At 49.3% G+C, this 13545-nt stretch overlaps 1 protein-coding gene across 4 annotated transcripts; it reads left to right on the top strand.

Annotated features, from left to right (window-relative positions):
* The first annotated feature begins 169 nt into the window (after window positions 1–169).
* On the top strand, window positions 170–9635 carry POP7 (POP7 homolog, ribonuclease P/MRP subunit). Of its 4 annotated transcripts, none has more exons than XM_061152310.1 (2): window positions 170–290; window positions 8954–9635. In XM_061152310.1, the coding sequence occupies exon 2, from the start codon at window positions 8964–8966 to the stop codon at window positions 9384–9386; it is 423 nt and encodes a 140-aa protein (XP_061008293.1). In that variant the 5' UTR covers window positions 170–290; window positions 8954–8963; the 3' UTR covers window positions 9387–9635. The 4 variants fall into 4 exon arrangements, with proteins under 4 accessions (XP_061008293.1, XP_061008291.1, XP_061008290.1 ...); XM_061152308.1 differs by lacking the exon at window positions 170–290 and adding an exon at window positions 8439–8746; XM_061152307.1 differs by lacking the exon at window positions 170–290 and adding an exon at window positions 8442–8700.
* Window positions 9636–13545: the final 3910 nt, after the last annotated feature.

Here is a 13545-nt window from a genome sequence, read left to right as displayed (position 1 = left end):
CGGCCTGGCGCGCTCCCCGCCTGCCCGGCGGGCACGGCCCGGACGCCCGCCGCCCCCGGACCCCCCCGACCCCGGCACGTGACCCGGGAGCCCGGTTCCTCACGTGACCCGGCCTGCCGCGGGGCCGGGGGTGGGGGGGTGAGGGTGTCCCGGGGGTGCTCCCCGGCAGCCCCCGGCACGTGACGCGCGACCATCGCGACGAAGGCCGTCTCTGGCGGCATCGCCAATCTCCGGACGGTCGGCTTCCTCCGGGAAGCCCGCCTGGGTTCGAGACCACATACAACCCGGAGGTGTGTTCGTCAGATATCCCGGGGTGTATGAAGTAAACGAGGAGCCGAACGATTTAGAAACTGTCCGTGGCAGCGTTGGTTGGTGAGATTTGGAGTTTCTATCTGACTCCTCCACTGAGTGGCCCCTAGACCTCGGGGGCAAAGGATTTAACGCTTTAACGCTATCGGGCCCCAGTTTCTATTATATAGTAAGGTATTGATGCTTTTCTCCGCCCCATCCCCGGCCCCCATTCCACTCCCTTTCCAGAGTGCTGAAAGAATTAAAATAGGTGCGTGTGAGAGGCTTTGGCAAGAGAGAAACTACTATGCAAACACAAGAAGTAGATTGACATCGTCTTTGTTTAAAAAGGAGGTTTTCAAGAATGACTTTTCCGATTCCTAAACTTTATGAGGATGAAAAAGTTTTGCGTGTGTTTTCACCGTTTTCTTTGGAAGTTACTCCAGAATGTAGACTCTCACTTCCCAGCTTTCTAAAACAGCCATTACCAAAAACAATGTAATCCTCAGGACCGGGAAAGGTAAATTCAAACTTGGAACTTGAGCCCTCTGTGTGGTGCCAAAACGGATCGCGGACCTCGGGAGCTACCAGGAAGGCCCTTTGTTCTTGCGCGGAGCACACCCCAGGCTTCTGTGCACTTGCAGTTTTCATGTCTGCTTTTTTCAGTTCCCTTGACTTTCTTGCAATCAGGATTCCTGTCTCACTGTAGTCAGTGAAGCTGCTTGCTCAGAGGCTGCAAAATCCAACTGTTTAAAGCGAGGGCTTGTTGGGACTTCCCTGGTGGTTCAGTGGGTCCCTGCTCCCAATGCAGGGGGCCTTGGTTCACTCCCTGGCCTGGGAAATAGATCCCACGTGCCACAACTAAAGATTCAGCAGGCTGCAACCAAAATCCGCTGCAGCCAAATAATAAATAAATATATTTTTTGATAAAAGCTGAGGGCTTGTATCCATTCCAGACTATGGCCATGGGCACTTTACTAATCTCTGAGTCTCTAGATTGTATGGTAAAGTGCTGGAACACAGTACTTGGGATAGGGCAAGCACTTCACAAATGTTAGCTAGTAGGGCCTTCTGAGTCCAGGAGATTCAGATTGTTAATACTGTATGAAAATGTATCAGCAAAATCCAATCTCAGGTCAAGTTCTCATAGAAAAAGATTCTCAATTATGGCAGCTGTTTTTTTCTTACTCCACAACTTTTGTTGTTGCTGTTTTGTTTCTTCACTTTTCCAGATTGTGTCTTCCCCTCTGAGTAAGGTCTTCAGTTCAGTTCAGCCGCTCAGTTGTGTCCGACTCTTTGTGACCACATGAATCGCAGCACGCCAGGCCTCCCTGTTAAGGTCTTAGCATGTTTTAATTATTAATTAGCAAACATGAGATTGTCAGTTACGGTAGAGAAATGTTACAGGGGAAAAGGGGGATCCCTGTGAAGTAGAGGCAGTCAGGGACAGTGGTGGCTTGTGTGGAGCAGGAAGGGCAGGATTTGGGTAGATTTGAGAAAAGTGGGCATCGGCTTTAGAATAGTGACAGTCCAGGCTGATGGGAGAAGAGGACCTGGATTGCCCGTTGGATGAGAAGCGAAGAGGAACTTAAAGTTTAGAGCTTTGACTGCTAGCATGATTTTATTTTTTTTAATCTTTTGGCCTCCCCCCACAGCGTGTGGGATCTTAGTTCCCTGCCCAGGGACCGAACCTGTGCCCCCCCTGCATTGGAAGTGCAGAGTCGTAACCACTAGGAAAGTCCCCATGAAAATGCTTTTGATTGAGGAGGAGTACTTTCCTAGGGAGAGCACGCCAGACTCCAGGGTGGAAAATTGGGAGTGAGTGATCAGTCACCCTGGGTTCCCTGTGTACCAGCTTGTGATCCTGGCCAAGTAATTACGCCCCAGCTATAGAGTGGGAATGCTTCTGCTGCCGGTGACACTGTGGAAGTTGAATTGTATACGCAGCCTCTTTTCGAAATGACATAATTCAGAGCTGTGAATTTTCTATACAAAATTAAAGAAAAATTTCTGAATGAGGAAATCACTTGGACCTAAGATTTTTGTTTATTCAGGTGAAGTGAAGTGAAGTCGCTCAGTCGTGTCCGACTTTGCAACCCCATGCACTGTAGTCCACCAGCTCCTCCTTCCATGGGACTCTCTCACAGGCAGGAATACTGTGCTGTGAAATATCTCAGTTTAAGAGAGGTCTAAAGTAAGACTGAACAGCCAACCTCTCTGCCTTTTTTTTCTAATGGCAGATTCCCCCGCAGTGTTTGCCTTCCATGAAATGCAAAAAGGTAAGGACCATCTTAGTGTCAGATCAGTGTATTACAATACCTGGCTTCACCCACCTAAGTTGAGAGCCTTTATGTTTATCTGTCAGAGTTTATATGTCTGTGTCTGTCAGAGTTTATATGTCAGAGTTTGGAAAACATTCTAGATATCGTGAAAAGACAGGCAGCCTGCGTAATGGAATGATAGTTCATTAACACTGCTTATTTATTGTTAATTATCAGACAAAATGGGCCTTACAATTAATTTGTTGTATTCAGAATTACTTGCTGCCATGAGCGAAGTTCTTTGGTTGATCAAGTGTAAATGCTTGTCAAGTCACCAATGCAAAATCACCACATTGCTAAATCCAGTGTGGCCTGTCATCAGTGTTTGACACAGTCGGTCACTACCTCCTCCAGGAAATGCTTTCTTCACCTGGTTTCCATATCACCATACTCCTTTGGTTTTCCTCCTACTTCACCAGCTTCTCTTTCTGAGTCTTCTGCTCATTCCTTTGTTTTCTCCATCTCCTAGAGCTCAGACCTTCCAGGAACTGCACAGGATCTGTGCCCCACTACTAGATATTCCTGCCTCGCCTTAGACATTGCTTCCTTTGCAAAACCTTGCATTCCCCCAAGGTTATATTGGCTTTGCCTCCTTGGGGGTCCACGGAACCCTCTAGATGCTCCCGGCTGAGCAGTGGTCACACTGCCTCACTCATCTTGTTGGCTTTTCACAGTAAATCATGAACTGCTTGGTCCAGTATTGTTCAAGGATGTTTCTAGTCTTCCAGCAGCCTAACGAGTCTCCTTGATCCAACTTTATTGCTGAGTAGTATTCCATCATATGGATGTACCACACTTTAACCAGTCACCCATTTAAAAATGCATGGATTGTTCCCGATCTGGGGCTATTACAAATAAAACTGCTGTGGACATTCATGTACGAGTTTGTGAATTTCCGTGAGTGCTGGGTCATGTGGTGAGTGTGAGTTTAGTGTTAGAAGAAATTGCCAAACTATTTTCCAGAGTGACCGGACCATTGAAGATTTCCACAGTGTATGAGAGATCCAATTTCTTTGCATTCTCATAAACACTTACTATTGTCAAAAAAAATTTTTTTTAATTATTTTTATTTGGGGTTGCACTGGGTCCTCTTTGCTGAGTACGGGCTTTCTTTAGTTGCAGAGAGTGGGGGCTTTTCTCTAGTTGTGATGCTTTGGCTTCTCGCTGTGGGGGCTTCTCGTTGCAGATCACAGGCTCTGGGACGTGCTGGCTTCAGTAGTTGCAGCACATGGGCTGCATAGAGCCAATGGGCCTCAGTAGTTGTGGTGCATGGGCTTAGTTGTCCTGTGGCACATGGGATCTTCCCAGACCAGAGACTGAACCTGTGTCCCCTGCATTGGTAGGAAGATTCTTAACCACCAGACCACAGTCAGTTCAGTCGCTCAGTCATGTCCGACTCTGTGACCCCATGGACTGCAGCACGCCAGGCTTCCCTGTCCATCACCAACTCCTGGAGCTTGCTCAAACTCATGTCCGAGTCAGTGATGCCATCCAACCATCTCGTCCTCTGTCATCCCCTTCTCCTGCCTTCAATCTTTCCCAGCTTCAGGGTCTTTTCAAATGAGTCAGTTCTTTGCATCAGGTGGCCAAAATATTGGAACTTCACCCTCAGCATCAGTCCTTCCAATGAATATTCAGGACTGATTTCCTTTAGGATGGACTGGTTTGATATCCTGGCAGTCCAAGGGATTCTCAAGACTCTTCTCCAACACCACAGTTCAAAAGCATCAATTCTTCGGCACTCAGCTTTCTTTATGGTCCAGTTCTCAACATCCATACATGACTACTAGAAAAACTATAGCTTCGACTAGACAGACCTTTGTTGGCAAAGTCATGTCTCTGCTTTTTAATATGCTGTCTAGGTTGGTCATAGCTTTTCTTCCAAGGAGCAAGCGTCTTTCAATTTCATGGCTGCGGTCACCATCTGCAGTGATTTTGAAGCCCAGTAAAATAAAGTCTGTCACTGTTTCCATTGTTTCCCCATCTGTTTGCCATGAAGTGATGGGACCGGATGCCATGATCTTCGTTTTTTTGAATGCTGAGTTTTAAGCCAGCTTTTTCACTCTCCTCTTTCACTTTCATCAAGAGGCTCTTTAGTTCTTCTTCACTTTCTGCCATAAGCGTGGTGTCATTTGCATATCTGAGGTTATTGATGTCACAAGGGAAGTCCAAAATTTTTTATTTTAGACATTTTACTAGGGGGGTAAGGGCTTCCCTGGTGGCTCAGCGGTAAAGAATCTGCCTGCCAATGCAGGAGACTTGGGTTTGATCCTAGGGGCGGGAAGATTCCCTGGAGAAGAAAATGGCAACCCACTCCAGTATCCTTGCCTGGGAAATCCCATAGACAGAGGAGCCTGGCGGGCTACAGTCCGTAGGGTCACAAAAGAGTCCAACAGGATTTAGGACTAAACAACAGAAGAAACAATAGGTGGGGAGTGGCATCTCATCATGGTTTTAATTGCATTTCCATCGTGGCTAATGATGTTGAAAATCTTCTGTGCTTATTTGTCATCCTCATACCCTATTTGCTAAAAAAAAACCCCTTTGTTCAAGCCCACTTTCTAATTGTTTTCAAATGCTTGAGTTTAGAGAGTTTTCTAATCTGGAGACAAGTCCATTGTTGGATATGCAATTTGCAGGTATTTTCTTCCCAGACTGTGGCTGGGTGGCCTTTCACAGAGGAAAAGATTTTTAATTTTGATGAAGTACAGTTAATTCTTTTCTTTAATGGATTGTGCCCTTGGAGTTGTATCTAAGAACTCTTTATCTGACTATATGTCATGAAGACTTTTTTTCTCCTATATTTCTTCTAACAGTTTTATAATTTTACATTTTATGTTTAGATCTACCATCCATTTTATGTTAATTTCTTTGCATTGGGCTGAGAATTCAATTTCAATTCTTTGCCTATTTATTCAATTGTTTTAGCACTACTTGTTGACAAGACTCATCTTTCCCCATTCAGCTGCTTTTGCACCTTTGTCAAAAATCAGCTGGCTGTACTTGTGTGAACCTGTTTCTGGGTTCTCTACTCCATTTTATTGACTTTTGTGCCTGTCCCTTGGCAGATACCACACTGTCTTGATACTGTGTTTAGACAATAAGTCTTAAAATCAGGTAGTGTGATTCCAACTTTTCATTTTTCAAAGTTGCTTTAACTTCCCTTGCCTTTCCATATAAATTTTACAATAAACTTATCTACATCTATAAAACTTTTGGCTGGGGTTTCATAGGAATTGCATGAAACTTTGGGAGAACTGACATAATATTTTGGTCTTCCAATATCTATCTCTTCATTAATTTAGATCTTCTTTGATTAGCATTTTGTATTTTTTAGCATACACATTTTGTACATGTTTTTGTTAGACTTATATGTAAATATTTTCCCTCCCCCTCCCTTCCTCCACCCTCTTCCCCCCTCTCTGGAATGATTGTGAATGATTTTAAATTTTGGCTTCTGATTGCTTATTGCCAGTATGTGCTTAGTCGCTTAGTGTCCGACTCTGCCACCCCATGGACTGTACCCCGCCAGGCTCCTCTGTCCTTGGGGATTCTCCAGGCAAGAATATTGGAGTGGGTTGTCATGCCCTCCTCCAGGGACTCTTCCCCACCCAGGGATTGAACCCAGGCCTCCTGCATTGCAGGCAGGTTATTTACTGTCTGAGCCAGCAGGGATGCCTCCATTTTATCTGTGTTGTGGAATTCATCTATGTAGAGTTGTTAATATTATTCTCTAAGAATATTATAACGTGAGGGGTTTTTAATGCTATTCCCTGTTTCATTTCTGGGAATCATAATTTGAGTCTTCTTTCTCTTGTTCTTTCTTGTCAGTCTTGCTAGAGACTTACTAATTTATTGATCTTTGCAAAGAACCAGCTTGTAGTTTGAGTTTACTTCTGTGTTCAGTTTCATTGATATTTGCTCTTTTTATTTCCTCCCATCTTCTCCCTTTGGCTTTACTTTTTCTAGTTCCTTAAGGTGAAAACTTAAATTATGCATCCATTGTTTTAGAAATAGTGTTCAGTGATTCCAGAAAACTCCTTGGTTCCCTGAAGAACTCCTGTTTGCCCATCAAAATTCAGTTCAGGGACTTCCCTGATGGTCTAGTGGCTAAGACTCCACACTCCCAATGCACAGAGCCTGGGCTCCATCCCCAGGCAGGTAACTAGATCCCATATACTGCAACTGAATGTGCCCCAAATAAGACCCAGCGCAACCAAATATATATATATATAATTCAGTTAAGATGTCACTACTGAGAGAGAAGAGTTGCAGCCAGCCTTTCCTCTTCACCCCCAAATAAATGCCACCTAACATAAGAATCTGAAGCTTAAAAAAAGAAGTGCAGGCTTTAAATGGTGCTGGGAAGTTAAGTTTGCAAGAGCCTAGCCTCTTTCCAACCTTTAGTCATATGGGGTCAAACTCCACCCTAGGCAATAAGAGAGAGGTCTGGGGGGACATAAAAATGCCAATTCACACGTGTAGGCTTACAGTTTATAAGGTTATATTGGGTTTTGAAACTCAGTAGCAAGATGGGAATTGTCATCCCTGTTTGAGTGATGAGGAAACTTCAGAGGAGAGTAGTTGAGGTCTCCAATGCAGGTCTAACTCATTTTCGAATGTGATTCTCCAAAAGCTAAACCAATCTGGGCCGAGAGCGCCTTCCCAGTGGTCTTGGGGAGCCACCAATCCCCCAAAGTGCTGCGCCCCCCTTCCCGCCAGGGGGCGCACGTCCCAGCTTCCGAGTGGTCGCAGTGACCGCAGAGCTGGAGGGCAGTTGAGGGGTCTGAGTGGGTCAGGGGGGCCACAAGGAAGCTGTGAAGGCTTGGAAGGGGGAGGCTTACGGCTCAGGAGAAGGGGCCAACAGAGGATAAGATGATTGGATGACATCACCGACTCAATGGACATAAATTTGAGCAAGCTCCCAGAGATAGTGAAGGACACGGAAGCCTAGCGAGCTGCAGTTCATAGTGATTCAACCACAACGGCTCATAGCCCTCGGTCCCCAAGGGATTGGCCTTTGAGTCAGCCCTGCCAGAGGAATGGGAGGACGGCTCCCCGTGAACTGCAGAGGGGTCTCAGAGCGCTGTCCTCCCACAAGTACCGGGCCTAGGCACTCGTTTACCCGCTCTCGGTCTTTAGGCGACGCAAACCTTGGGCGGGAAGTCGGTCTGCCAACTCTGCCACGCCTCCTGAGCCGAGGGACCGCAACAGACGCAGACACCTTCCCGATCACTTTCTATGGAACTCGGCGCCCTCCCTACCATCTTTGGAAGCCCCTGACTCCCAAATTCTCCAAGCCCCTACAATAGCCTCCTCTCCTCCATTCTCCCTTTGGGGACCCCCCCCCCCCCCAACCCCTCGCGAACCGGGGACTTGGACTGGCCGCAAAAAGCCCGACCCTGAAACTCCAATACTTTGGCCACCTCATGCGAAGAGTTGACTCATTGGAAAAGGCCCTGATGCTGGGAGGGATCGGGGACAGGAGGAGAAGGGGACGACAGAGGATGAGATGGCCGGATGGCATCACCGACTCTATGGGCATGAGTTTGAGTGAACTCCGGGAGTTGGTGATGGACAGGGAGGCCTGGCGTGCTGCGATTCATGGGGTCACAAAGAGTCGGACACGACTGAACGACTGAACTGAACTGAACTGAACTGCCCTACCCAAGTCCTCCCCGGACTCGGACTTGGTACACGCCTCCCGCCTCCGCGCCCCGCCTGGGAGGCGTACACGTGGTAGATCCCGTCAGCCCCGGAAGCCTCGCGTTATTCAAACACATCGCGCGGTTTTGCGAGCTCTGAGGAAAGGGGCGGGGAGAACGGAGGCCGGGAAGGCGATTCGTGGATGCCGCGGGCCTAGCCGTGGCTGGGGATGGGCGCGCGTGCGCACTCGGCACCCTTTTCCGACGCCTCGCGCCGGCAGGGCTTCAGCGTTCCGGCGTCCGGGCGGCGCGTCTCGCTTCTCTTCCCTGCTGGGGCCTCGGTGGTCGCGGGTAGCGCCACCTACTCCGGCCAGTCGGCGCAACGCTCGAGTGGCCTGGCAAGGGAGCGGGCCGTGTGCTCGTGGAGAACACGGGGACCGGAGAGAGTAGGCGCTGGAGAGCTGGGGAAAGGGGGCGGTGGAGGGACCCGAGGTGGGGAGCGATGTGATGCCTGTCCGGGAACTGAGGGTGGGGGAGCTGCGGGAGCTGGAGGTGAGTGGGAGGGGACTGAGAGTGGAAGGGAAGAGGGGCGTCGAGCGCGCCCCCTCCCGTGTGCGCCCTTCGGGCTGGAAACCGGGTGGGGAAGGAAGCGTGGGTCAGTCCTCACCCTTGGCTGATCTCGTCCCTTTCCCGTGCCAGGGCGCACAGCATGGCCGAAAACCGAGAGCCCCGCGGGACCGTCGAGGCTGAGCTGGACCCGGTGGAGTACACCTTGCGGAAGCGGCTTCCCCACCGCCTGCCCCGGAGGCCCAATGACATCTATGTCAACATGAAGACTGACTTTAAGGCGCAGCTGGCCCGCTGCCAGAAGCTGTTGGACGGAGGGGCGCGGGGTCAGAACGCATGCAGTGAGATCTACATCCACGGCTTGGGCCTGGCCATCAACCGGGCCATCAACATTGCCTTACAACTGCAGGCGGGCAGCTTCGGGTCCTTGCAAGTGGCTGCCAATACCTCCACCGTGGAACTTGTCGATGAGCTGGAACCGGAGACGGATTCACGAGAGCCGCTGACCCGGATCCGCAACAACTCTGCCATCCATATCCGCGTCTTCAGGGTCACGCCCAAGTAACTGAGATGAGGCTGGCCCACCTTATCCACCCACCCCCATACACCTGGGGCTCAGATGTGGCTCTTCTTGTCCTGAGTACTGTCATGGATCTTCAGCCAGAGCCATGTAGGAAAAAGCCCATCCCCTGGCAGCCCGGAGGACTCTGAATTGAGAGGGCAAATACCGTCTTTTGTTGGGCCCAAGCAGTGGGTCTTCTTGGATCTTTGTGGTCTGTAGCCATTGTCCTGTACAATAAAAAGTTTCAAGTTATGTTGGTGCCTGGCCACCCATCCCGCTGCACTGCCTCTCCCCTGTAAATTCTGGAGAGGAGAATAGGAAGAAACTTGACGAAGATTTAGATACAGGAGGGGAACCCTGGTGTTTCCTGCTTTCATAGAAAGAGCATAAATTGTCCTACAGACATTGCAACATAACACAAACGTTAGTGCAGTGCAGAAGCCTGACAATTCCAGTGTTTGTTTTAAAATATTTCATCCTCGCAGAAGAAGGCAGGGAGAATAAAGTATATACTCCTGCCTGCTGGCGAGCAGCTGGGGTCTAGTTGTGTGTGAGGAAAGTATCAGCTTCTTTGTTGGTAGTTCCTGGGCACAGGAAGGATGAGGGCTTATGGAGAGAGAAAGACAAAGATGGGGCCTCCTTTGTATTAGGTTGTGGGAGGGATTGACACTGCTTCATTTGATTCCTGGTCCTGGGGGATCCAAAGTGTTCTAAACAGCTGTGGTCCAGAGCCCTTCACACCCTGTGGCTGGGCTGTTCTGAGTGGGAAAGAAAAGCTTTCCCTCTGACTTACTGGGTACACAGGTCATAAGCACTTATTTGCTTGGATATTTGTAGGAGGATCTGATTTTTCCTATTTATCAAACAAGTCATCTAAAGCACTGTTTATCAGAGTGGTTGATAACCCATATGAGGGTCTTGATTTACTAGGTCAAAACCTTTTTAAAAATCAAGTAAAAAATAACTTCCATGGTAATATTTTGTTGGCAGTTTTATAGATATGTATATAGACACATGCTAGTTATGACATTGATTTTACTGTTGGGGGAGGTCACAAGAGCTTGAAAGACTTTGATCTAAATTTGAATTTGGTTCTAGTTTGCTTGAACGCAGTTTGGTTTGGGGTTCTGAAAATCAGCCTTCTCGTTTAGCAAAACCTCTCCCTCTGGCTTGAGGGTTCCTAAGGAGGAGGGACTCATGCTGTGGAAGTGACTGCCAGTGGAATAGGAAAGTGAACTCTTCACAGAAGGACTGGTGCTTCATTCTAATGACTAAACACAGGCCAAGTGCCTGCTGTGAGCCACAAGGCCTGGGCCGGGCCCTGGGGATACAAAGGTGGGTATAAAACGGCCACTACCTTCAAGGAGTTGACCATTTAGTTGGGAAGGTGGAATACCAGTTTTTGTGCAGTGAATAAGATGTGTGATGTAAGAGATAAAAATAGCCACAATTGAGAAGCACAGAGAAGGGAATGGCTAACTTCCTGGTGACGTCTGAGATGGTTTCACCTTTGACGTGGGTTTTGAAGTATGAAGAGGAGTTTGCCAGGCAGAAGAGACGGGAGAGGCGGCATCAGGCAGAGGCATCAGCGTGCACAAAGGGGACTCACGAACAGGCACGGTGTGTTGTAGGACTAGAGGTCACTCGGCAGCTACAAAGTAGGAAGCACTGGGGAGATTTGAGGGAGACAGACTGGAGATGATTCTTATCAGATCCCCCCAACTCCCTCCCATCCGAATTTCCCTATCAGCCTTGACTGCAAGGCTCCCTTGCCTAGGAGGCCCCAGTAACAGAGTGGGGAGCCAGCAGGGAGCTGGAGGGAACTGTGTGTGTCTTTGCACGTATGTGCTCTGGTCTCTCTGCTCCTGGCCCAGGCCCAGCAGAGGTGGTAGCAGCAGCCCTTTTGCCTTTGGTTTGTTTTGGCTGCGACATCTTCCAGCTTATTTGTTTGTTGTTTCTGCTCCATGTTCTCTCACTGCTTGCCAGTGGGGCTTCCCTCAGCGGCAGAAAGAGCCCCTAGACGTTGCCACCGAAGGAAGAGGGAGTGTGGGGGCAGGTAGGGGGTGTGGGGAAGGCACCTGCATCTGTCAGAGTCCACGCCTGGCGGATGGGGCAAGGAGCTCTGCACTCCTGTAGGGAGGCCACCAGCCACCTCTGCTCCCCTCCCTCTCCCGGTTCTCTGCAGTGTCTTCCATCACAGCTTGGGAAGTGGGAAGGTGATGGGGGCAGAAAGGGTGTCCAGATGCAGTTCCCCTCCCTTCTTTTTGCTCAACAGCTACAGAGCCCACAGTGAGCGCAAAATGACCTCCTACTTCAAAAACAGATCCCCCGAGGTCAGATTTGAAATGCTTGTCTTCCCTCCTCATCTCTAGTATTATTGAGAATCCACTGCTTGTGCGGAATCTGTGTTAGGTGCCAGGTCTGCCCAGAGAGGTACAAACCCCTGGGTCTCTAAAAACTAATAGGAAAAAGGACAGATAGATTTAGAAAGACAAATAATTTACATAGTGCTTGGAGCTGTCCTGGCATTAGCAAGGGCTCCAAAAATAGGGGAACTGTTGGTAGCGTGAGCTATTTTGCTAAGGAATGGTTTGGTCCTCTTCATGGAGATGGGGAGAGGGGAGGGAAGGTGGTTTGTGTGTGTTTGATCTACAAGGCTGGGTTCTTAGTCCTGCTGGCTTTTACTTTTGTGGCACTGGCAACGGGAAAGAAGACAGGCCCTCAGGACACATGAACTGGTCTGGGTGGGTGGATGATCCTTCTAGGAGCTTCCTTGCACTCTGTCCAGGGGAGTTCCTGGTGCTTGGTCAGGAGCTGGGAGAACAAACCCTGGAGCCTGTGGGGAAGATGGACAAGAGGCGTGTGTAAATGTACTTCTGAAGGGAAGAGATGACCCACTGCACATTTGGGGATGAGGCAAAGGTTATCCCACCAAGAGAGAAGTCTATGAAAATGACCACTTAAGACTTCATCTTCCTAAATGACATTTATGGGTGCTTTTGAATTGATGTTTTATTTTTCTTTGGACAGGAAAGCTACTGTGGCCAATTTAGCACCTCTGTCTTCTGGTAAAGGATGGGAAGGACGTGGGTAAAGGATGTCCTTCTGGTAAAGGACATGTGAAGGAGCTTGTGAATGTTCAGCCGTACCTGTGAGCAGGAGATCCTAGGATGCGGCTGATACTTCACAGAAACCTCAGTTGGGGAGGTGCATCTGGAGGCGGAGGTCTTGGTGCTTTGCGTGCCCTCTTAAAAGGGCTCAAGTACTGGGGGAGAGTCGAGACTAGTAACCAAGGAAGGTGGCCAGGTAATGCTTCGGGGCCTGTCCAGGGTGGGCCTGAAGGCCTCATTCAGTCCAAGGTCCTTGAGACCCATGTTAAGGGGACGAGAAATCCCCGGGTGGCTCCAGGCTTTGAATAAACTGAGTGTGAGCGTTGCCTTGATATCTACGTCTTGACCTACCCCCAGCTCCAATCAGTTGTGTTTCGGCGGCAACTTTCTCCAAAGAGCAGTGGAGGTGTCCACCCAGAGAGACTCCCATCCTCCATCCAAACCTCCCTGTCCCCGTGACCTTTGCCAGTGAGTGGCTTAGTGAGGCAGCTACAACACCAGGGATAAGGTGTCACAAACCCATGCCCACCTCCCCAGAAGGAGCGGTGGTAGACACTGGAGGAAGGCTGAAGAGTATGCTGGGGATCTGGTCTCCAGGCCTGCAAAGCGAGGATAAATAGCAGGGATAGTAAAGCCAAGGGTGCAGTGAGAATAGGTAGCATGTATTGATTACCTCGTGCCGGGCGTTACATAATCACACGACAGTCCTGGCAAGCGGTTACTATCGTTTTTTCTGCCATCCCCAGGCTCGGACATAAGGTCACCTGTCCAGGCTGGGTGCTGGTAAATGGCAGAGCTCACCAGGTCACCAAATCTGGGCTCCCTTGTTTACCAGACAAGCCTCGTTAGGCTTCTGAAGTGGCAGAGCTGCTCGCTGAGAACAGAACCCAGATATCTGGTCCTAGGGGCTAACTTGTGGCCAAGGAAGCAGAGATTGCCTCCGTTTCTCCAAGCTGATCTTTGCACAGGACTTCCCAGCAGGAATCCCTTCTCCAAGTCCTCACTCCCTTCCCAGTTCCCCAAGCACCAGGAAGCCCTCCCCCATCACACCC

This window comes from Dama dama, chromosome 10, assembly GCF_033118175.1.
Source record: "Dama dama isolate Ldn47 chromosome 10, ASM3311817v1, whole genome shotgun sequence".
In the NCBI taxonomy this organism is placed as follows: Eukaryota; Metazoa; Chordata; class Mammalia; order Artiodactyla; family Cervidae; genus Dama; species Dama dama.
The sequence above is the reverse complement of the archived record's forward strand: the minus strand, read 5'-3'. Positions and strand labels throughout refer to the sequence as shown.